The 24,566-nt window shown below is 41.4% G+C and overlaps 3 protein-coding genes across 5 annotated transcripts; 2 read left to right on the top strand and 1 right to left on the bottom strand.

Moving 5' to 3' along the window:
• Nucleotides 1-665: 665 nt before the first annotated feature.
• Nucleotides 666-6,056, top strand: LOC117777152 (collagen triple helix repeat-containing protein 1-like). Of its 3 annotated transcripts, XM_034611729.1 has the most exons (5): nucleotides 684-861; nucleotides 1,841-1,921; nucleotides 3,567-3,785; nucleotides 3,908-4,124; nucleotides 5,562-6,056. In XM_034611729.1, the coding sequence occupies exons 1-5, from the start codon at nucleotides 739-741 to the stop codon at nucleotides 5,702-5,704; spliced, it is 783 nt and encodes a 260-aa protein (XP_034467620.1). In that variant the 5' UTR covers nucleotides 684-738; the 3' UTR covers nucleotides 5,705-6,056. The 3 variants fall into 3 exon arrangements, with proteins under 3 accessions (XP_034467619.1, XP_034467620.1, XP_034467618.1); XM_034611728.1 differs by lacking the exon at nucleotides 1,841-1,921 and having other exon boundaries at nucleotides 666-819; XM_034611727.1 differs by lacking the exon at nucleotides 1,841-1,921 and having other exon boundaries at nucleotides 691-861.
• Nucleotides 6,057-6,516: 460 nt separating this feature from the next.
• LOC117777150 (mitochondrial folate transporter/carrier-like) lies at nucleotides 6,517-10,673 on the bottom strand. Its single transcript, XM_034611726.1, has 7 exons — nucleotides 10,173-10,673; nucleotides 9,800-9,950; nucleotides 9,597-9,682; nucleotides 8,836-8,990; nucleotides 7,391-7,504; nucleotides 7,030-7,175; nucleotides 6,517-6,927 (listed from the first exon to the last, which is right to left on the bottom strand). Exons 1-7 carry the CDS (start codon nucleotides 10,366-10,368, stop codon nucleotides 6,804-6,806), a joined length of 972 nt encoding a protein of 323 aa, XP_034467617.1. The 5' UTR covers nucleotides 10,369-10,673; the 3' UTR covers nucleotides 6,517-6,803.
• Nucleotides 10,674-11,708: 1,035 nt separating this feature from the next.
• dcaf13 (ddb1 and cul4 associated factor 13) lies at nucleotides 11,709-24,366 on the top strand. Its single transcript, XM_034611794.1, has 11 exons — nucleotides 11,709-11,929; nucleotides 12,574-12,773; nucleotides 13,965-14,072; nucleotides 14,192-14,281; nucleotides 14,654-14,809; nucleotides 14,912-14,989; nucleotides 15,101-15,183; nucleotides 15,294-15,458; nucleotides 18,002-18,137; nucleotides 23,250-23,413; nucleotides 23,910-24,366. Exons 1-11 carry the CDS (start codon nucleotides 11,860-11,862, stop codon nucleotides 23,995-23,997), a joined length of 1,338 nt encoding a protein of 445 aa, XP_034467685.1. The 5' UTR covers nucleotides 11,709-11,859; the 3' UTR covers nucleotides 23,998-24,366.
• The last annotated feature ends 200 nt before the right edge of the window (nucleotides 24,367-24,566 follow it).

Genomic DNA, 24,566 nt, shown 5'->3' on the forward strand with positions numbered 1-24,566 from the left:
GATTAAATTAAAGTCCTAAGAAACCTCTTGAGAAGGACTGGTCAGAATCATTTGTTGTTTGTGCTTTTCCTCTCTCTCTCTCTCTCTCTCTCTCTCTCTCTCTCTCTCTCTCTCTCTCCTTTGCCACCCACCTCTCCTCGCTCCCCCATTTTTTCCCTGCTCACCCCAACCAGTCGCGGCAGATGGCCACCAACATTGAGTCTGGTTCTGTTAAGTTTCTTCCAGTGAATGAGGAAGTTTATTTTCTCCACAGTTGCCTGTGTTTGCCTGTAATTTGTGGGGACTGTTGAGTTTTTCTATCATTCGGTATGGTCTTCTCTAGACCTTACTATAAAGTGCCTTGAGATAATGTATGTTTTGATTTAATGCTTTACAAATAAAAGGGAATCAAATTTGTCTTGAATTAAGTATCTTGCTCTATATTTCCCCTCAGGAGTAGGGTGGTTTGGGAGAATGTCAGAGTTTAGTAATCTTCACATGAGAATATGAATTATTTCTCATGAGTCAAAGAAAAGTTGTGAACAGCTACATTTTCCTTTGGGGGGTGGCCTCTCTGCTGGTATATGAATGTCAGAGGGATGTTGACATTGTCTTTCTTGTGTTTTCTTTAGAGTTGGTTCCTGCAGCTTCACAAGCTGCTCCCCTCTCGTTCTGCCCTCCTCCTCCTCTGGGCTGAAACTGGCTGCAGCTGGAGTCAAACTGTCGCCACACACTCACTCAGTCTCTGCTCTCTGCTGTATGATGATGTCTGGGCTGGCTGTTGGCCGCCTGCTGCTGCTGCTCGCCTGCCTGGCTCTGCCTCTGTATGGCGTGGAAAAGGTGAGAAATAGAGGATACCGAAAGGATCCCGACGCAGACAAGGTAAGAGAGAGCAGATAAGATGAAGCACACAGTCACTATGATCACTTCTAAAAGTTCAGTAACTTTCTAGGAGACAGTGATGTGTGGATTGTCTTTGTGGCTTCACATGATGAAAAACTTTAAAAAAGGGTTTACATCAAGATATTGTCCTACTTGTCACTTGTACCTTTTAAAGTATCTTTTATCATTATAGTGCACTTTGCTTTAAACTGACAATTGGATTACACTTAAAAGACTGACTTCCCCTCTAAAAAGTAGAAGAAAGAAAAGTTGCTGATTCATGCACGTAATCCACATGTGGGCTTACACTTCAGTCGGTGTGGTCACAATGGTCACCAAAACTACCTGGCAGCAGATAAGACATAGAGCTTTTTGTATGGTCAGTAGTTTTCTATATTATTCTAAATGTGTGGCTGCTCTCCACAAGCCTGAAAGAACAGAAGAAAACAAAAAGAATCCCCAACAGGAAGTTGGGGTCTGGCTCACAGATTGTCTGCTTTTTCTTTGTTATCTATCTGCCTGTGTGTATTTGTAATGTTTATCTGATTTGGGGTGAAAGTTGTGCTAAATGTTACATTGTGATAATGTGTTAAATTATCAAATTACTAGTAATATTCTCAAAAAAAGAAAAAAAAAACTAGGGCAAGGTTCAGTTTTGTAATTGAAGTCCACCAACCCTGATCTTAGACTTTTCTGGGCAGAATTACATAACCATCCTGGTTGTAGTTAGGTGGAGGAACAGAGTGGACACACATTCTCTATTTATTCTCATGGGAGTCGAATGAAAGTGAAACTAATGTTTATTTTGTTGGGGGAGACTCTGCGGGTCCCCTGCCCTCAGAGGGACTCAGAGTCTGCATGCCCCACAATGACAACCACTGAGCTCAGCTTTTTGTTATCCTCCAAAGTCTTATTCCACAGCTGAGACCACAGGAGCAGGACATAATGAATAGCATCTTATTTTACCATCTGTATCTAGTGCAATGGTGGAAATGATGCAGAAAAGGCCAACTGCACTAGTCACTCTGGAGAGAGGAGATCTGCTCATTTGAGCAACACGGTAATCATAAAATCCTCTGATTCCTCGAGTCGCTCTGAATCTGAAGAACTCTCAAAGCCCGGCTTTATTTTCACGCTCTGCATGCTCGAGGAGAGCCTCAGCCCTCACCTCAGTTTGGACTAATGCATGAAATACTACTGATTCCGCAGCAATTTGGGGGCAAATACAGCCTTTACACATCGGTTACAGTAACAGACTGTGTGCTACTAATGTGCAGCGGGGGCTGGAGTGTAATTCATGCAGGCAGGCAGCACCACTATAGAAACAGCAGACTGGAAGCTAATATAAAAGTCAGCTGTGTGGCTTTGTGGACAGAGGTTCCATTCAGTTCCACGCTTTGAAAGGTCTCCAAAAATCCAACCCTTATTAAAACAGACTGGTTTCCTTGGCGAATATCAACCAAACAGACTAAGAGAGCGTTTGCCACCTTCACGTCTTCCCACCTATTAGCCAAGACCCTCAGAGGTGTTGTCCCTTTTTTTCTTTTAGGATAAATTCCCAAGTGTGTTATAGCAATTGCATACCAACCTGCAATTGACTGCAGTCATCACAGACTGTCTGGTTTCCAGCAGAGATGATGTCAGACCCCTACGTCTCCCAGTTGCTCCAGCAAAGCCACTCAATGGCTAAAACAGACTCTCAACTATCTGCTCCTCAGCAACTGATGTTAAAATATTGTAATTCTCTCCACATTGAGGCTTTTCTTCAGATTCAAATGGTTTGATCTGGATTTTTCTGCTTTACCCCAGAGACTGAAGTCTGGACAAGATGCTTAAAGAGGAGGAAAGGCTCTTTGTTCTTTCCCTCCTTGGGAGTATTTTTTGTCTTAGTGTCTTTTGGCCATGTGCCCCCTATAGCTGCTCCACAGCTGCATTCTGAGCACAAAGGGGAAGCAATGACCCAACAAAAACCCTGAGCCAAGGGAGAGGACGCCCTTCTACGTGTCAGTTTATGTCTGTCCTGACTAAATGAATGAGTACATGACACTCACAAATCACAACACCAAAATTAAAATCTCAACTGTGAGTAAAAAAAGACGAAATACTTGGAAGATCTGATCTACACTCTGCAATCTGTTGGTCAAACGGTGTCTTTGAAGAACACATTACGTGAAGCTATTTGGATCTACATTTTGTCTGCCTCTGTATGTGGTAGGTTCTGGCGAGCTCCCCTGTCTCCATGTCTCGGTGTATTTGAGTCAGCTTGAGTAAGAAGCAGCATCTGTTTAAACATAGCCGCAGATTTTGCAGGAGAATGAATCACACCGAGATATGTGGGGCCAGACAACTGCTGATGTAGGTCATCACCAAGATTTCCGTTCCTCATTAACATTCAGTCTGTGTTTCACTTGCTTCATGGTGTCACGGTTGCTGGTTCTGTTGCTTTGCCTTGGTTTGGATCACATCTGTTTCTACACTTACTTCACCCCGACGGCAGTGTATTTGTTTATGTGACTCGTAAATGAGCAATAGTCTGGCTTCCTGCGTGTGATGGTTGGATGGATGGCAGCTTTGAGTTGTCTGTGGTGCATGCAGCCCAAACAAGGATTTAACTGAAAAAAAAATCAAATCTAAAACAGGATGTTTGATAACAGCAGACTTCCATTCATTATCGACTTCCACTTCTATTCTCTTCTGTTTTCCAGTTTGGCAGCTGCATGCAGGGGCCAGGAGGCCCCACTGGCAGAGAAGGTAACCCTGGGGCCAACGGCATTCCGGGGACACCGGGCATCCCTGGCCGCGACGGGCTCAAAGGTGAGAAAGGCGAGTGCATCAGCGAGATCTTCGAGGAACCCTGGAAGCCCAACTACAAGCAGTGTGCCTGGAACTCTCTGAATTATGGGATCGACCTGGGTAAAGTGGCAGTAAGTATTTTGACACAGAAAAAATGTGCGTTCACTTGGAGCATTTTACAAATTCACATAAATGTTTCACAGCCAACCCAATGCATATCAGTGGCACGATTACTTTAAATGTTGTGTTGCAGGACTGTACGTTCACCAAGATGCGTTCAGACAGCGCCCTCAGAGTCCTCTTCAGTGGCTCCCTCAGACTCAAGTGTAAGAACGCGTGCTGCCAGAGGTGGTACTTCACCTTCAACGGAGCCGAGTGTACTGGACCCCTGCCCATAGAGTCAATCATCTACTTAGACCAGGGAAGCCCAGAGCTTAACTCAACCATCAACATTCACAGAACGTCCTCAGGTACGACTGGAGTCATACGGTCTTTTGTGCAATAAATAAAGGGAACATCTACTTTTCCAGTATGTTAATTTACCTGTGCTTATTGTTAAGAAATGAAATAGTTATGGGTCAACCTTTTGCAGATATAGTATTTTTGCCTCCTTAATAAGAGTTAGATAAGATTAATCCCACTAATGTCTGTCAACTAAATAGGTCTGTGGAGTTTTCCAAATATGGGACTATGATACAAGGATAAGGGTAAACATTTACAAACAGCATGTGTAGTAGTATTGCACTTGTACAATTGTATATAGTGGATACGAACACTGTTATCTTGCGCATTTGACTGCGTGTAGTAGCGATCCCATTGATAGCGGCTGTGCTATCTTCAGATATCAATTATCAGATGCAGAGAGGATCTGTTAATCTGTCTTTATTGCAGGAACCCCCATGCTACAATATGCAACACCACCAATGAGGGGATCCGAAATTCTCTGCCCTTGATGCTAGTGCTACATATTCCACACTATGCATAGGCTATAGTAGGCCTGCTGGAGCCCTCTAGTGGCCCTGGACTGTGCTAACATACAAACAGCCATTTCATTACACATGCGTGTGACTAATCCTGAGTAGCATCATCATAGCATCAAATAGCTAATTTAAACCACACTTACCAGAAACATGAGCACCTAAACAATAAATCAGTGGGATACGAACTACCCAAAAGGACAGAAAGCATATTTGAGAAAAGTGTATTTCATGTATACTTTTTAGTTAAGTTTGTGTCCCATCAACTAGAATGGAAGAGGCAGGAGTTAGGACCAATACTGTAGCGAGCCACCAGGGGAGATCAAGATGCTTTGGCTTCACTTTTGGGGAGATGTAATGTCGTCCATCTTTATATAGGCCTACAGTCTATGGAGCAAACAGCTAGCTCTACATACCAACACCTCCAAAACTCACTGATTACATTGCACCATGTTTGTAGACTCCAAATGAAAAACAAAGTGTAAAAACTACATGTGGTTTTTCACTGTTTCGTGTCTAGTAACGTATTTATCGGGAGGTCGCAGGTTTCTTCCAGTGAGTTAATATTCCCAGTTTTATTTATCTTCATTACCTGATGACATACACGTTAGCTTCTCCTGTTGCTACTTTAGCTACATGTGGACAGAGCTAAGCTAAGCTACCTGTGATCACTCTGGTGGTAAGCTAAGCTAACTGTTAGACGAGAGTAGCTGCTTTACGAGACGTGACAAACTCTTCCTTTCAAGTGGTTATTTAATTGCTTGGGGATTTTGCAAAGCCTTGTCAGCAATTTTCAAACTTTAAAGCACTTCTCTTTAAGTTCTTTTTTAAGTTCACCACTGTGTCAATAAAACCAAAACAAGACAGTTTACATGTTCACTGAAATTCATTCTGTCACACGCTCCTCTCTCTCTTTTTGTCCCTCTGCAGTTGAAGGCCTGTGCGAGGGCGTTAAAGCTGGGCTGGTAGATGTGGCCGTGTGGGTGGGGACCTGCGCTGACTACCCCAGAGGTGACGCATCTACAGGCTGGAACTCAGTATCCAGGGTCATCATTGAGGAAATGCCTAAATAAATAAAAACAAACAGTCGTGGCAGTGTAGTATGTTTTCTGGCCCTCCAAAATGATCAGGTATGGTTTTTGCTGAGGCGTCACAGCATCACTGATTGTAACTTGAATGTTTTTTCTTCTCTTTTATCTTGTTGGAGTACGACACTAGATGACAAGCCTACAAACAAGAATACTGTGTCATTCTGTCCACCAGAAGTAAACATTGTACTGTAGCTACTCTTCTTGTGGGTGCTGTTACATTCCAGTAACCGATTAACAGACTTTGTGACAAGACATTGACAATATTTAAACTATGTACTCATATGACCTGTTCAAATTGTTACTGTTAATAAAACAATCCTTTTTGTAAAGAATTGAACTCATTGATGTGACTACTTCTAATCACTGAAATGTTTTAGAAGATTTGAAATATAATTTCATTTAGACACAAGGTGTCTACATGACACATGAGACAATGGAGATAAATGGAGATTGTTTGGGTTTTATAACAAAACATAATATTAGCTGCAAAAAAAACAAAGAAAATGTCAACAAAAAATGACACGTTGGAGAGTTTACATGCAATAACATCTTTTTCTTGCTCTTCACATAAAGAAATAATTTAAAAGACAAACTAATATTGTGCATGCATGCAATTAGAAACCTGAGATCTCTATTTGATGTTGATCGTCAGCTTTTCACATTTCAGACTATGTCCCTTTCTGCTGCGAGCTAACACAAGATGTAAACATAACTACATTATGATGAAATATTACTATTTTTAAAAGCCATAAAAAAAAGGTGATCATCCAACAAAACAGCGTTAAATCCATTAAGGCAAATGGCGGCACAACCCTCCACCATGGTCAAAGTTCAGGATGAATCAGAAACCCATTATCACGTTACTGAAATCCAGAACTTGCAGTGAAAGAAAGAAAATCCACTGCTAATTCTGTTATTCTGTGTGGTGGCTTTTTCTATTCATTTTCAGTCAAAATGAATGCTTCTCACATAGGCTCATTTACATGTTCTGTGAGAGTTCAGTCTGATGTGTTTCTCTCCGTTTCTTCGTGTGGCACGAAGAGTCTTTGCTGCTGTCCAATGTCCTTCTTTACAGCCACATTTATTTCCTTCCCAGCAGGAAGTGTGACACATTCTCATAAACTACAAAAGTGATGCAGCAGGCGGGAGTGACTCGTAACACGTTGGGGACGATGCCTTTGTAGAAACCAATGGCGCCTTCGTTCCTGCGGAGAAAATGAAAATAATGACCTTGAATCAGCCTGGACCACATTTAGAAAGTGATGAGAGGATGACAAGTTCAAACATCAAGAAGATCACTATCATACCTCCATGTGCGTTTTATGACATCAATAACTCCATTGTATCTACTGTGCTGGTCTTGCAGACGAGCTCGCACCACCTGATACGGGTACGTTGTGGCCACAGCAAATATTTTTGATAATGCTGCCATTGTGATGTACTCCATCGCATTCTGTTTACACAGACAGACGAATGGAGAGAAAGAGAGAGGGGTTAAGAAATGAGCAGAGCAGGAAAACTGATGAGTCATTTCTTCTCCAACTGCTAGTTATCAACCGTGGTCTCATTCTTTATTAAACTGAAAAGTTACAAACCTCATGCTTCAGTTTAACAATGACACTGAGCATGTTTCCAGTCTGCCTGTGGCTCGGGGGGTTAATGACTCACCAGCTTTGCATCTGAAGGTACTTTCTTGTATTTGTTGTAGTCTCTCTTGAGCTCCTCGTACGCCATGAACTGCAGAGCTCCATGCGATGTGCCAAACAGGCCGGGAACATAACCCTTTGAAAAGTATACACACTGTTAATCAGCCTGAATTGATTCAGGAGGAATTACTATCAACAGACAATCCTACTACACCAGGTCCATAACTTTCTGTCTGTCAGGCTGACAATTGGTAACAATTGTTGTGACGCGATAATAAATATTAATGAAGGAGCAAAACTGCAACTCTAAAAATCCTGTCAGTTGATACCATTATCAGGGGTTAGTGTCATACTAACAGAGGAACCAACAGAGGGAGGCAACGCCCTCTAGTGGTGAACCAATTACTAAATAATAAACTAATGTTTCTAAAATTTCATTACAGTCAAGCAAGACTTGGACCCTGTCCCATTTTCAATCCTCTCCTCTTGGCCCTACCCCTTTGTTTTGTGCGTGGCCATGAAGGGGTACTTTGGTCCCATTTCTCTATGTGATGTAGGGGTAGTGGCCATCTATACCTTCAAACACCTCTTCAAACGCAGTGTTTTCAGGACCCCCCCCCCTAAAAACGAAGGGGTAGACAGAAATTCCTGAATGCTTTACGAACGGACGATGCGAATCAAGATGGCAACTGCTGTGAGTAAAATAATCATAAATGTAAGAATCTTAAGAATTTTAAATCCAGTGCAATATCTTATTCTAATCCTGTAGCAAAAGAAAATGTCATTTAAACGCAGTGTTTCAGGAAAATCACTATTCACGCTATCAAAACAAGCATGAAAACTGAGTCACTCACTCTGAGTGAGAGTAATGAGTAATGTTTGTTACTCCCGTGTCCCGTATATGAAGTTTGAAAAAAACTTCCCTGCTGATGTTATAACGTTTTCAGTGCAGGGCAGACGTTTCTTTGGACAGGACTAAAGTTACATTAAATAACCGATGTAACACGCTGACTGACAATGTATTGATCAATAGATCAATCTGTCCCATCTGTCCTGCAGTTATCAGATGTGTCACTGTTATAATGTTGGTTGATAACGGTTGTGAATGTAATAATGTTAGTTGAAATTGTTTATTGCTGTAATAACGTTGGTTGGCTGCTGATGACGTAGCGAGTGGTGTCCCAATTACTAGGGGAAGATTTTCTAGCCCTCTGCCTTGTGGCTCCACTACCAGCAAACTGCACTTCATATCTAGGGTAAGGGCCAAAGGAGAGGAATTGGGACAGGGCATTAGGGCAGTCTTTGCTGCACATTCAGTTATAGAAACAAGTTATTACAACTTGTCCTCTGGTGACATTCCACAAAAAAAACAAAAACGTATTATTTACATTATCCGCCACAAACGAAAATGAGCTTTTCTTGTATTTCTGGATTACACACAAATCCAAAAAGACACTGTTCTTTAACCTTGTATAGTCCCTGCACTCCTTCATAGCGGTAGATCTTGACCAGAGCGTCCACCATCCCTTTGTACTGTTTACTGTTTGGGTCAGCATTGTACTGCAGCACCAGCCGGGTCTTGGTGACCCAGATTGGGTTGGTGAGGGTCAGCGTCAAGATGCCTGCGTGAAGACAAATAGGAAATTGTCACGGCGAGGCTTGTAAACATGTTAAAACATACTTGTTGAAGCACATGCAGTAGCCACTTGAACAGACTCACATGACTGTTAACAAGTACAACAAGCTACTTCAAACTCAGAATCTAAGTCCTGCAGACAGGATCAGGTGGTTGAGTTCTCGTGAGTCAATTAGAGAAGAGAGCTGGTTTAAGTGAAGTTGATTGTAAAATAATGCTGTATATGACTTGCCATAGTTGTCACATGATAATAATATAACTCACATTTCAATATAAATGGATATGGATTCCTTTAGGTTCCACTCACAACTAACACATCTACATATATGAGTGTTAAAGCATAATTTTGCTTTCATGCTGTTAAAAGCCTCATTTTCAGCTCCTAACTTAATTTGCCAAACAGGAAATGGATTCTTGTGACCCCACATGACAGCAATGGACAAAAGGGGCACAGACTAATCTCCTGTGAGCTGAGGCCAGCCAGGAGCAGTGTGATCTAGCTGCTGTTGTTGACTGTGAGCTGAATGTGTGTGTGTGTGTGTGTGTGTGTGTGTGTGTGTGGCAACAGAATTCAGATAAATGTGGTCCTAACCTGCTTCGGCTGCAGACACCAGGTGTTCTGTGGCGGTCAGTTCACTTTGACGACCCTCCTTAATGTACGACTTGATTGCATTGTAGCTGTGAGGGAGGACAGTTTGGGTCAACAGATCATTTTACAAATGGCACAAGAACAAATGTCATGATGCACACACATGAATCGACAGTTTTTTTTATGGGTGCTTATCACCTACGTACAGGAAGAAATAGAGACCCCACGATGCTCCGGCACCCCACACATTGGGTGTCACTCCTTGATACAGTCCTCTCAGGCCCTCCTGCTGCCACACACTTCTCATACAGTGCATTATGCTGCTGTACTGAGGTCGTAATTGTAAACCGTCACTCACTGCAATACAAACACATCCAAGATCAGCACTAAAGATTTGTATTTGGTGAATTACTGTCACACTCTACAAGCACACACAGTGCACTGAAACATCCTGTGTATCAGATCTATAACACACACATGTATTTCCATTTGATTACAGGATATGCAGCTGTACTCCCTGGTGGGACACAGTGGTCTATAGACAATCACATTTACATTCCACGTGATTTCAAACTGTACCTGCAAACCGGATTTTGACCAGGTCCAGGGGGTGAAGCACCAGTGTGGACACCACTCCGCCACTCAGTCCTGCCACCAGGTTCTCTATCCTCACATGGCTGAGGACGTGTTGGACATGTCCCAGAAGAGACACGGGTTTGCCGGACAGTCCCGTCTCTGCCACGTTAACGGAGCCGTGATTCGGAGAGGAGGTCATGTCTACCGGTGGTTTACCGAAGCTAGCTCCTGTCAGATAGCTCCTGTCAGCTAGCGGTGTTCAGAGCTAAAATTAAAATGTTGCTACACAACACTCAGGCGATAACTCACTGCCACTGCTGCAGAATCCAAACATGGCGGGCAGCCGCTGCACGCTCCTTGAAACCTCCTCATTTTGGTTTCACGTTAGAAGGAGAAGCACGTTTCCGACATGTGGGAATGTGATACTGTACAACATGTCACGTTGAGGTGCCTCTGCTCGACCTTGCTACTGGAAGAGAGTTGGCGTGAAGCTAACACATTTTCTGAGGATCACTTCCGGCCCAAACCTCCAAAATAAAACTAGTTTTTGGTATCATGTCGCACTGGAATCTCTTTAGTGCCCCTCTATTTGTGGGGTCCCCCAGGGGTCCATTTTGGGTCCCTTTCTATTTACTGTATACGTGCTCCCCTCGGGGTAAATTGTGTGAAAGCACAACATTGATTTTCTGTGTCATGTGAAAGTGACCATATTACACCAATCCTTGCTATATTTCACTATGTTACCTGTGAGTTTTGGAATTGATTTTAAGATCTCACTGCTTGTAGCCTTGAATGGTCTGACTGCTCCTGCCTCTATCTGCGATCTGCTAACTATGATCGCTGCCTGAGATCCTCAAGCATGGTCCTACTAACTGTTTCAAAATCACAACATGTCTCTAAAGGTTACTGAGCTTTTACTGTACAGGAGTGGAACTCCCTGCCTGGAGAGCTCGGACCATACAGTCTATCACTCAGGCAGGTACAATAAGCATCTTCTTTTAAATCTATTATAACTGACTTTTCTGTACGGTGTTATCTATACTATTGTATTGTTAAAACTATTTATAGTGTTTTATCTTGTTACATTTTATTTAGGATTTGACCTACTTGCATCAGCTGTTATATTGTAAAGAACTTGAAAGGTGCCATACAAATACGTTTATAATTATAATTAGTTTTGCCAACCAATTTTGGCCACACCTCAGGTAACACTACTAATGTTAGTGTAGGTTATAAAAGTTACTGTGCTTTTTTATACTGGCCGAAAGAGAAATGAATGATCCCCTAAATGAACTCATGTAGCAAACGTTGGTCTAAACGTTTATTTAGATACAGATACGCCATTCATTTTTAACACACACACACACACACACACACACACACACACACACACACACACACACACACACACACACACACACACACTGGCCTAAAACAGTCTATGCCTAAAATACATTATGCGTTTTAAGAACTGCTGGTGTTATTTCCGGTCTGTCCCATGCTACATTCTTACTTTTCTGTGACACAACCGGGAGGACTGGAGATCCCACAATGCAACGCGGCGACCACTGTAATCTCTTCTTCTTCCACACACATGGCTGGAAAAACCAATGCTTGCTAATATTTGTGTTGTTTAAATTAACACAAGTGCGTTTCTCAAAGTCTGATTCCTGTTCGACTCTGCTACCAAATGAAAGTCAAAGTTCTCTCGCGGAACCCGGATGACTATGTCCGGGAAACAAAGCTGGACATTCAACGTGGTAAGAGATAAACTTTAAACTCATACAAGCTAGACACAGTTTAGCTAACGGGATGCTAGCAGGATGCTAACTGGTCTTTGCTTATCAAACAGCTCCTAAAACACAGACACGCGAACTGTAGTAAATACACACACTTCATAGCACGTGTAGCACAGCACGTAGCATTTACAGTTACGTTGTGACGATATAGTTTTCTGTTGTCTGTAAACTTTAATATGACACATGTCCCTCCTGCCTATAGTATTATTTTAATTTTATATTTAACTTTCGTTTCCTATTATTATATGTTCTATATTTATAATTGCACAAACACACCACAGCAAATTCCTTCTATGTGTAAACCTGCTTGGCAATAAAACTCGATTCTGATTTCACATTCTATAGTAGTGACAACTTTAGCACACAACATGCGTAAAGTTGAATTACCTTACAGTTTGTGTGCAGGACCCAACATACCGTATTAGGTGAATCACGAGTAAACAGTTAATTAAATACAAGGGGCTGCAAAATATCCCCACATTCATCAATTTAACCCACTTGAAAGTAAAGTTGGCATCATTTTTTAAAAACACAGTTTTACTTTCATCCTCATGCAACCGTATTGTTGCAATCAGCTCATTAACAAGTGACTCCTCCGTCTTTAGTCCCTAGAAACTATGACCCAACCCTGCATCCATTTGAGGTGAACAGAGAGTACTGCCGGGCTCTGAATGCCACCAAGCTGGAGAGGGTGTTTGCCAAGCCGTTCCTGGCCTCTCTGGACGGGCACAGGGATGGTGTGAATTGCATGGCCAAGCACACAAGGAGCCTCGCCACCCTGCTGTCTGGCTCCTGTGATGGAGAGGTAACCAACCGCCAGGATATACATGTGTTGCTTCAGATAATTAGATTTTAGCAATTTGATCTAGAGATGTTCCGACACCATTTTCCCTTCCTGATATCGATTCTAATACCTGGACTTTGCGTATCGGCTGATCCAGAGAACCGATCAGAAACCACTTACATAAACGTATTTTATCAGCTCTATGCTATTGTTCTTGTATGAACATGATGATTGTTATCATTGTTGTATAAACAGGAATATACCTCACATTTATTTAGATTAATATTCCATATATAACATCTTATCTATCCCTCACTAATCAGATTTTATCCTTTGCTTTTATTCACTCTTGTATTCACATATGTACTGTTAGGGGTCTTTACCTCTTAACCTGATTTTAACCTTGGTTTGGCTTTTCACATATTCCTGTGTTTCATATGTTGTACTGATTAGTCTTACGCCTGGTTTTACTGTAATTATTCATGTGTTTAATTATATATTGTAAGGTGTCCTTTGGTGTCTAGAAAGACAGCATGAAATAAAATGTCATCATTATTATTATTATTATTTGCTTCCATTAAATAGCTGTTAAATTGCAGTCGCAGTTTATAAAAATAAAATACCTTTTGAGTAGTGCCACCCTAAAACAGTCCTGGCCAGTTGCAGTACTGCTGTTTTGGACTGACAAAGATGAAGTCAGATGAAGAAGAAAATTACAGTTTTGTTTAATATAATATAAAACTAAAACCTTTTTCAGACATGACCTGCAGGTAAAATCTGAAGAATTGGTTACAGAGTTTACCCAGAATTTGCCTTTCACACATGCACAACAGGTTCTCTGTGCGTTCACATCAGCAACAAATTCTCTGCATTATTTGGGGCGAGAGGTGGAGCAGCCAGGTGCAACAGACAGAGAGAGGATGAGATGTATTAACTCTGCTGCAGAGGTCACATGCTGTTCTTGACAACACACACACCAGTGTCTGCTCTTATCCCCACAAACTCTCCTGCCACATTTATTGGTGTCTTTGTTTTCTTTTAGATTTGTTCACTGTTGTGCTGGTCGCTCGTTAGTCTCACTTGCTCTCTGAGGCCTGACCCGGCATTTTTGGCAGTATCGTAGTTATTTCTGAAGTTGGAATTGGAACATCTTTGATATGAAGTGTGACATTGTACACACAACACTGACAGGATGTGTAATTTGATCCTCAGGTGAAAGTGTGGGATCTGACCAAACGGGAATGTGTCCGCACACTCCAAGCACATGAAGGTTTTGTCCGGGGAATGGTCGTGCGCCATTGTGGAACTTCCTTCTTTACGGTGATTATTTCTTTTTACAACAACATTAAAAAGTTTTTAGAAATACTCATTAAAAGTTATTTTTTTTAACTGACCTCCTAGCGTTTGTTTGACTCATTGTTATGCTGTATGTAAAACAGGCTGGTGACGACAAGACAATCAAACAGTGGAAAATGGAGGCACCAGGTTACGGAGAGGAAGAGGAGCCGCTCAACACTATTCTGGGCAAGGTATGATCTGTGACCATCTGATATAATTGTTATGGATATTTTTCACTTTTTTAATTCCACCAATGAGGTTATGTTTTCATCAGCATTTGTTAGCTAGTTAGCAGGATTACTCAAAGACCGATCTCCATGAAATTCAGTGGAGGGCAGGGGCATGATGCAAAGAAGAACCCATTCAAATTTGAGTTAAATTATATTTTTAGTTTCTCTTATTTTTATTCTCTTTGCTTTTAATGTGTTCTGTATTTATAGTAATATACTTTGACTGTGTTTATAACAGGGTTATAAGTTACTATATAATAATCAAGGACAATTGCAGCATCATCGTACATCAGTGAAGGGTCAAATTATGATAACAATTCTTGTCTCTCATAGACTGTGTTCACAGGACTGGACCATCATCAGAAGGACAATGTGCTTGCAACATGTGGCCAGCAGGTGGACATCTGGGACGAGCAGAGGAGTAGCCCAATCCGTTCCTTCACCTGGGGTGTAGACAGCTTCAGCTCTGTCCGCTTCAACCCAGTGGAGGTGAGACACTCAGATAACACACACTAACAGTTTTCCATGTTCAGACTTATCTAAACCTGCTACCCCACAGATACTTTTTAAATGGGTTGTGTTTCTCCACAGACTGAACTTCTTGCAAGTTGTGCCTCTGACCGAAGTATCGTTCTGTATGACATGAGAGAATCTGCACCTCTCAAAAAGGTGGGCATTAGTCATTAGGTTGTTTCAGGAACGAGCCTTCTTCTCTGCCCGCTTCTGTACAAGGCAACGATAAGAAATATAACTGCTGCATGTTTTCATTTCCTTTTTCAGGTTATCATGACAATGAGGAGCAACACGCTATGCTGGAATCCTATGGAAGCATATTATTTCACCTGTGCAAATGAGGACTACAAGTGAGTCGAAGAATGAATCACATCAATGTGTAAACTTTCAATGAGACATTTATATTCTGACTTTTTTGTAAGCAGTGTCACTAAAAGGCCTGATTTGTGTGTCTCACCAGCCTCTACACATACGACATGAGGTACCTGAACCAGCCAGTCACAGTGCACATGGACCATGTCTCAGCAGTGCTGGACGTGGACTACTCTCCCACTGGGAAAGATTTTGTATCTGCCAGTTTTGACAAGACCATCCGCATCTTCCCCAAGGACGCCGGCCACAGCAAGTCAGTAACGACAGGGAAAATGATAGTCCTAGTCTCTGCTTTATAGTTTTACTGTGATGTTATCACTGGTCTGTAGTCATGAAGCATGTCAGCTCTGGTGCCACAGTGGAGTCAGAGGAACACGTTTTCCTTTTAACCAATTAGACCTGGGATGCTCTTCAAAAAAGCACTAAAAGCTCAGCACCATTTGAAAACCTTGGGGCTTTTCTGAAGAACTGCCCTAAAACCTTTATTTTTCAGCAGATAGAAACATTAAATATCAAACATGTGGAAGCTTATCCATTTGGCTTTTGTTATGAGTCATTGCTTTTGCCTTGGAACCTGGATATGACTGTAAATAAGAACATTTGCCAACATGTCAATAACTTTTCCATCTGCATTTGGTATTCCTGATGTGCATTTCAGCCAATCACAATGCACATCATCGGTCACTGACAACACCATATACAGCAGGCGTACATCTCATCCAATATATATGTATATGTTGCATCTGGTTTCAGTGGGATAATATAGTGGCTAATATTTATTGGTAGTTTTGTTTCTGGAATGTATAAAGTACATCTACTTGCCTCACTCGGTTGGACAGCTAACAGTTGAGCTCACCGATTGCATGTTAAAATGTTGACAAACAGCCTCACCATTGATTGTTACTTAGCAAACTATGGCGTAGAACCCAAAACACTTCCACAAGCCGATTCTCAGATGCTTTGGTGTTGTGATTGTTCGCTCAGGACGGCTTTGCTTGCTAGCGTCCACCATTGTCGTAGCAAAACAACGTAACAATACTGAGTCACTTTACGGATGCCTCAAGAGGGCAGGTAATAGGTCAAGGTGACAGTGATCGCCCTCTGCTGGATCAGGAGACAAACGACTTCAGACGGTCTCGTGCTGCTAGATTGAATATTTTGAAATCAAACAGGTCATTACAGTAAACATGAACCCCCCCCCCCCCCCCCCCCCCCCCAAGTTCGAATGAATGTTTGAATTTCGACTAAAAAGTGACAGCCTTACTTTATAATAACTTTATAAATCCTTTGTAACTATCAGAACGTGTTGACCGTAATGATTTATTAACATTGGAGCTAAAAAAACATTTGCATGGTTATCTTTGCCATACTGTTAAACATCAATATATGAAGGTTAAAAGTCTGTATTAACACTGTTGCACTGAAAGTGTTTTTGGTTTTCACTGATATGGGTCTGCTTTAAATAATCGGGCTTTAGACCTCAGCCTATCATTGTTTGTAGTTGGCCTTTTTCATAAAAGACAACGTCACATGTCCCTCTAGTAAAAGCTCAGGAGTCAATACTGAAAGTAATGATGTTTGAATGCTTTTTTGGGCTCATTGTCACATCGTCATGGGTGTCTTGAATAGAACAGAGCCATTGGTAATGTTATAAATAAGTCCTGCGCTTTTTCTATTATGACTACTGTCATTGCCTACTGTAAAAAAAAAAAAAAAGGTCTATTGGTTTACATAGCTGATAATAGTAGATAGTTGCCTGAAGCTGTTGTGGGGGTGCTTGTTTTGACTGACTGTCTTAGCCCAAAACACAGTACCATTGTTTGGTTGCTATGTGCAAAATGGTACATAGAGTATTGTTTATACACTTGTCAGGCTCCAGAACAAATAGCACACACACATGTTGTGTTACAGTTACTGGGGCATGTTGCCAGACAGCATCACAGAGTGGGTAGGTCCGAACCACATAAACGGTATGTAGTGTAGGAACAGTTGAAATCACCTGAAACTTGTATATATATATAATTGTTTTATAGCAGTTATGGAGCCAGTGTGGATAAAACCAGCCACTGACTCACCTGAATTGAACACAGTTGTTTAATGTTGTCAAATTATAAATGTTATATATTGCACCTTGATCATATCTGCACCATGGAAATGTTCTATTATTTGTATGTGGAAAAAACAAGATTACTACATAATCCACAAGAACTAACCGGAAGTAAACCTTTTTAAGTGAACCATAAATCCACTACATCCAATACATTGCACCGACAGTATGATTTAAATGATTTAATGTTTTCTATCAATAGTCAATCCTTTTAACCATGACTGCAATTGTTCATAGCCGTAAATATGTCCTAACTATTCTAATAATGATGGTGGAGGTTCTCCAACCCTAACAAAGTAGTCACGGTTATATTTGTCCAGTTTCCTATAAACAGTCAACGTCGGTTCCTGACTGCAATTTTTCCCTGCCTCAATGAAGTAGTAATTTTAACTCAAACTGGGATCTTACCCTAACTGAGTCATTTATTTTTACCTTTACCATTTTTCACAACAGCGTTTTTTTAGAAAGTGCATAATAACAATGTTGTCCTGTTGTTTGGGGCGTTTGAGCAAAAAACCATTTGTGTGTGTCCTTCAAGAAGACCTGGACATGTACGTTTTCTCATACTTTTTAAGAGGAAAAGTGCTTGAATTGAGTCAAATTTTAGTTTTTGTTATTTTCCTAACTGCTAGTAGAGACCTTGCACTTCCTTATTTTCATTGTTTTGTCTTTACTTTTTTTACATTCAGGGAAGTGTACCACACCAAACGCATGCAACATGTCATCTGCATCAAGTGGTCGTCAGACAGCAAGTACGTCCTGAGTGGCTCTGATGAAATGAACATCCGACTGTGGAAAGCCAACGCAGCGGAGAAACTAGGAATGGTGAGTCCCGCCTCGTCTTTTCTACATCACTTTCCTGCATTCATGGTTTCATATTCAAGACAACTTGCTTCTGATTGGCTGCTTTTTGATAATTCCCTCATCACAATTTCTGCGACCAATCAATAGCTGTATTTCCCTCTTCTGCCGGACATACTGTATACTGTATCTCCTTCCAGTGTATAATCTGAATGTGTTTTATGAGTTAGCTGCATTTTTTCGACACTGCCATGGCCCTGCGCCCATCTCAGCTGGGTTAGTGTGGGTGACGATGCCAGGAGTTACCGCACTGCTGTTGCCAAATGCCCTGATGAATGCTGACTTAGGGTAGAATCACTCTCAATAAGTACAATGTACTAATTGGCACAGCAGCTCTTGTGTCAGGTGGAAGTCCAAAAAAAACCAAAACCAAAACTCAAAGGCACGTGCAGTTGTTTTACACATCCTCTCTGACTTTTAGTATATCTTTGTTTTGTTAGTGACTACCCCATCTATTTTATCAGATCACTGGGTTAGCCAATGGCCTCATTCTTGTGTTATTCTCAACTAACTAACAAATAAAGCTCCAGTAAAATGCCGGGGAGTGTGTCAGTGGCCCAAATACGAGTCATGACTCGGTAATAAAGACCCGTGGCTTCTCGCGTGCCATCTCCAGCAGTCATCTTTCATCCCTAATCAGATTCTCTCTTGCTTATTCTCTTAATGCAGCTCCGGAGTGGAAAATTGGCCCGCTTTTGGCACTTGTTTTACTGTCACTGTGTGAGAGAAGATTTATTCGCAAGCTTTGCACTTAAAGAGATCAGACAAGGGCTGCTCCTATCAGCAGTTTAAATCGGCCAATCACTTAAAGCGGGCTACTCTCGACCATAATGAAGCATTAACAATCAAGTTGTACTTTAATTATCAAGAAATGCTGAAATGCTGATTCAAGACTTCTCGCGTGTCTGAACTGATCGGGACTTCTCCATCAGCAGCTGCAAACACACCACTTGTTTTTTTTTCTCTAAAAACTTTATAGGCAGCAGCCTTTGAGTCCAGTTTTAAATTAGATACTTTGTATTTTAGAACAGGATGTTGAATCAATCGGCTCCTATTTATTCTCAGTCAATACAAATGTATTTGTTCTGTTTGACTCATCACTCCCTGAATATTTTTTTAAGCATTTGAATTGATTGACACTGACGTGACTTCTGTCATGTCCATTGATCAAATACATAAATTCAGAATAAATTTATATATTAAGGTGTTTATGACCTAATAAAATAGCAGGTTAATTGTGGTTTTCTTACAAATCAAATTTTGTAGCTTTGTCAATTATAGTAGCATACTTGCAATAGTTTGCAATGATAACAGCTGTGTTCACACAGTTTGTCTGTGTCGGACTCCAGATTATATGGAATATGGAAAAAACTCTTATCACGATAATCTTTTTCATATAAGTCGATAGCAATATATATCGCAATATAAATAAAATGAGCGCCACTGCACTGAGGCGCATTACTCTGCGCTGGTCAACAAGGGACTCTGCTATTCTAAAGTTTTCTAATCACTCACACTTAGAACTGATCTTTATAAAAACCTGCTGAATTAATATTTATGTTCCTGGATAAACAATGAAATTAAAACACTAAGTTACATCGTAATCTGCGTAATGTCTGCAGGAGTGTGTGTGCACGCGCTCGTCTCTGACCCTCTTCAAACTGATAACCGCATTTATTTAGTTATTAATCGATGTTGGATCATGAATCCAGATGGTTCCGGTCACTTTAACCCTGATGTCCTGGCTGTGCGCGTCACAGCAGGGGGATGCTTTCGCACTGTGTGTTTAAACGCGAGTCTCTAGAGCGAATCAAACAAACACAAAGTAAACAGTACTCTACGTGTCCTAATAACTTGTGATCAGTGAGTGAGGAGGAGTCAGACTCCGACAGCAGAGTACAGGAGGACCCGACCTTTAATGAGCGTCTGTCCTGATCCTGAAGCAGCGGTGGTTATAATTATTCAGCAGTGGAAACCCGCTAAAACAATGAACGTAGCGGAAAACATGAATCGATTATATTTTATGTATTATCAATGCGTCTGAGTCTACCACATCCGCATCGCCCTGCATCTAAGAATCGGAAATGTCCACACCTCTGCGCAGGAGCCCAAACACATTGCTCTGTGTGTCAACCTAACCTGACGTGGATGTAACTCTATTCCAGCCACCTCATTGGTTCTCTGCGGCACTATTCTCATTATCATTTGCTGTTCGTGTTGTCTGTCAAAACATGGAATAAGTTTGTTGACGTTGTATCGAGAATGTCTTATATTTCTATCGAGGAAAAGTTATATATCGCGATAATTATCTTTATCGTTTTATTGCCCAGCCCTAACTCCAGAGCGAACCAAACAAACTCAAAGCAAACCCTAAGCACTGCACTGGTCCCAAGAACCTCTGACCAGTGTCAGTGTCCACATTCAACACGCAAAGTGAGTGAAGGTCAGTGGGGGAGTGAGGAGTGAGGACATGCAGCAGGGCAATACAGCAGAGTACAGAGACAACGGACAAGCAATGTGTGCCTCCCTCGAAGCAGCGGCAGCAGCCATCCTGCAGCGGCGGGCCAGTTCTGTTGTGAACCTACAGTACCGTTAAAAGAATAGTACCGTGACGTTTGGCACCGACTTGGTATCAAGGCATAATTTCAATCGCACAGAGCAGACATTACGTTTCAAATGACAATGACACCTCTTTGATTCAAGCCATTATGTTTGTTGCTTCATTTCACCCGTCTCTCAAGTCTGCTTCACCCGCAGTTAAAATCCTGCTCCTTTTTTTTTTTTTTTCATCCAGAAGTGTAGACAGGATGTTCTTTTTTCCTGGTAGATTACAGTTGGCACCTTGTTGTAGCCCAGTCAACTTAAGGTAGAGAAGAAGATTTACCCTTTTCACTTTCAATAATAAACATTCCGGGATTTTCACTCTCTCTAAGCAGCTATTTTCTAATTTCTGTCTTTATGTTGCTTTCATTCGTCTCCAGAAGTTTTTTTTCTCACCATGGTGCATAGTGCTGTTTCCTGGAAAGTAACACCTCTGTTGCATTTTCAATTGAATCCATTGATTCTGTCAGCCTCACTAAATATGATTCCTCTAAAGTGAAGCGCGATCGTCTGCTCTCTCATATCCACCTTGTTGAGATCATACAAACACTGTTTAGCAGGCTGTGTGTATCTGAGGGGAGTTGGTGTAGTCCAACGGGATCAGCATCTAATAGGTCTTCTCCAACAAACTGAATCAGAGAGAAATCATTGCTTTTAATTAGAATAAGAGCTTTCGATGAGGGCGGACGGAGCCAAGGCCAGTCCGACTAACTGCTGGTTTTTATGAGAGATGGAGAGGGAGCAATGTTGTCGAGCTGGTGTCTTTTTAATAGACATCAACTCAGATCTGAATGAGGACGTTGTCAAGCTAGAGTTGCTGCTTACTGTATCTACCAACATCTTATGATGTAAAACACAACACTAACGGTTTAAAGATTGTTAGTCTCAGATTAAGCAGCAAATGTAAAATAATATAGTCGCCACCACCCTAGATTTACATTTGTCTGCGGAAAATACTCATCACTGGAATCAAGACATTTGAGATAACGTTTACCTCACCACAGGAACCTCAGATGCTGGAAATGATATAAGTTAATGATATAAGTTAAATACCTGTAATAAGGCCTCAGGCTCATTTTCATGAGGAGTTACATGAGTTGTGTTCTCCTTCCTGCTCTGATCTTCAGGAGAGACAGTAGAAAAATATTGTTCACAGTAGAAAAATTACAGAATTAGCCTTTAGTTCTGAAACCTTGGTCCTCAACCCTATCGAGTCACAACCAAGTCGTACTATCGGGCTGGTGCACGTGACCCTCTCTGGCCTGACTCTGGACCTCCTCATTTACAAATCCCACTACATTGCATTCACTCTAAAGCAGATCTTATCTCTGGTGCAGACAATTCATTACAAAAAACCAACAAACAATTTCCTGTCCAAAATATGTCATTTTATTCCAAACATATTATTTTTCTTTACAACCATCTGGCGACCCCTAGAAATTATCTTGGGACCCCCCAGGTTGATAATCCCTTGTCTAGAACAATGTGTGTCTACCTGAAAAACCCTCATGTGGCCATGTCAGTCGTGACAGTCTCAGAAGAAACATTTTTGGAAATGTAGTCTTGGTCTTCTTGTCGAGCGTAAGAAGAACGATTAATGCCTCTTTAATGATGATTGCAAACTATGAAGCTACAGTTTGTTAGCAAAAACTGGAAACTGGGGCATGCAGCTAGCCATTGTTCCAAAATCATAAACTCCACCTACTGTATTCACCAATGTGTTATATCTTCTTTAATCTGAACAAAACGTGTGAAAACAACTCATTTGCAGCCGGATGGGGTTTGTGCGCCAAACAATGTTTTGGTCAGATGTAGTATCTGGAGCCAGTGAATATTTCCTTATTAATGTACAGGACGATGAAGATGCCATGTGGAGAGCTAGAGTGTGGATACAGGACCATGGGCCGGGTTGGTTCAGACTCAATTTTGATATGAAATTTGGTTTTGGGTCGGTCACATTTGTTGGGCTGGTAACATGCTAACATAAATACTATAATTTTTTAACCACTCCAAAACAACTTGGCCAAATTAACATTTCCATGAAGATCATAAGAAACTAGAATGGCACTTAGTGGAGTGCATGCATGTGCCAAGGCCCAACCGTCCCATAAAGAAATCCCATTCAAATCCACGAGATCCAGACTTTTATTTTATATATTTAAATTTTACACACTCATAAATATTAGTCCCCTTAACATTATTTTCTTTTCATCAAAATCCAGGAATTCTGAGAGATCAATGAAATTGTTTAAATCAAATCAAACGTTGCCCATAATACTGGTAGTTCAGGAATCAGCCATCTTTCTAACTGCAGACAGACTGGGTGGCTATTTAGTTTGGAGACCACCACAGCATTTATTTCTTCTCCACACTGTCTTGTGATGCCACATTTCTCTTTTCCCACTGGATCTTTCCATAGTTGTCGCTTGTTGCTTGACTCTCTGCCGTCATTTCTTCCACTGTGGTGTCATTTAGCTGGCCCCCAGAGAGAGGGCGGCCGTCAACTACAGCCAGAAGCTGAAGGAGAAGTTCCAGCACCACCCGCAGATCCGACGCATCGCTCACCACCGACATCTACCCAAGAGCATCTACCACGAGACCAAAGAGCTGCGGACCATGAAAGAGGCTCGCCGTAGGAAGTAAGTTTCCATTGTGTTAATGTTGCTGTAGGAACTGAACCTTGAACTTAGCTACAGGAATGAAGTTCCCTCTACGTCCATGTAGAGGCAATGGGGACTGATCTATGCAGTCACACCAGCCTAATGGAAAATCACACAGATCGGACTGCCCCAACATGACACTGTCTCAACAGACCTCCCATGCACATTTACAGCTTGTTTGGTGGATTGATTGTTCCAGTTTGCCCTGTGGTCAGTGATTCATAGCTCAGTCCACAGCTCTGGTTTGTAATTACAGGCAGGACAGTGATATGTCAGACGTGTGTTTGGACTTGTGAATGATTTACCATGTGTGTGTTATGCATTATTTTAAGGGTACATTAGTGCGGTCGCTGACGTAGGTGTTGGGTCAATAGTCTCATATCCAATCTCTTCCTTCCTCATTTTTATTTGCTCACCCCCTCCTCCCATTCGTACCTGAATTTCCTGTATTCTCAAACTCTTCTTTGCTTTTTAGGGAGAGGAACGTCCGCAAGCACAGCAAACCAGGAAGTGTTCCTGTGGTGTCTGAGAAGGAGAAGCATGTCGTCACTGTGTTGAAATAAACGGAGCCACCGCAGAAGAGAATGGAGAACCCGGGGACTGTCAGCAGGAGATGAGCTCAAGATCGCACCCGCATGGGACTTGTTCAGAATGATCTAACTTGAGAATAAAAAAACACCACAACTTGTTCATTGTGGGAAGGTGGGAGCTAAGCATCACTCAAGGACACAGATCATCTCATACAAGAAGAACAAATAGTATGTTGTGTTCACCTGCTGCTACTATGTAAGAGAAGCTTTGCTTTTTTCATTAATTTCAGTTTATTGTTAGGATTCCTTTTAGTCCGGATTTTGGTCTAACTTCTGGACTAATCACATTATTTACTCTGCAAGTTTGCATTTTCCATAACAGGAGCCAAGATTCCCCAACTGTTGAATAAATTAAGGATGGATTAAACTGAATGTCCCTTCAGTTGAATCTATTAATTGTAACAAATTATGTTCCTTGTGTCTTTAAGGATTCAGTTCATATTATGCGTTTCCCATCACGTCTAAAGATAAAACTGTATTTATCTGTTTTGAATAGACACATGACCTCCTCCCTATCACACTGGCTGGTTTCTTTTTTTATT

This window comes from Hippoglossus hippoglossus, chromosome 16 (genome assembly GCF_009819705.1).
Source record: "Hippoglossus hippoglossus isolate fHipHip1 chromosome 16, fHipHip1.pri, whole genome shotgun sequence".
NCBI classification, from domain to species: Eukaryota; Metazoa; Chordata; class Actinopteri; order Pleuronectiformes; family Pleuronectidae; genus Hippoglossus; species Hippoglossus hippoglossus.

Coding starts and splice junctions, on each gene's coding strand:
- LOC117777152 (XM_034611729.1), top strand. CDS start 739: ATGATGATGTCTGGGCTGGCTGTTGGCCGCCTGCTGCTGCTGCTCGCC. Junction 862..1,840: donor AGGATCCCGACGCAGACAAG/GTAAGAGAGAGC, acceptor ATCTGTATCTAG/TGCAATGGTGGAAATGATGC. Junction 1,922..3,566: donor CTGCTCATTTGAGCAACACG/GTAATCATAAAA, acceptor TCTGTTTTCCAG/TTTGGCAGCTGCATGCAGGG.
- LOC117777150 (XM_034611726.1), bottom strand. CDS start 10,368: ATGACCTCCTCTCCGAATCACGGCTCCGTTAACGTGGCAGAGACGGGA. Junction 9,683..9,799: donor TGGGGTCTCTATTTCTTCCT/GTACGTAGGTGA, acceptor CCTCCCTCACAG/CTACAATGCAATCAAGTCGT. Junction 7,505..8,835: donor GAGTGCAGGGACTATACAAG/GTTAAAGAACAG, acceptor TACTTTTCAAAG/GGTTATGTTCCCGGCCTGTT.
- dcaf13 (XM_034611794.1), top strand. CDS start 11,860: ATGAAAGTCAAAGTTCTCTCGCGGAACCCGGATGACTATGTCCGGGAA. Junction 14,990..15,100: donor AATCTGCACCTCTCAAAAAG/GTGGGCATTAGT, acceptor TTCCTTTTTCAG/GTTATCATGACAATGAGGAG. Junction 18,138..23,249: donor CAGCGGAGAAACTAGGAATG/GTGAGTCCCGCC, acceptor GGTGTCATTTAG/CTGGCCCCCAGAGAGAGGGC.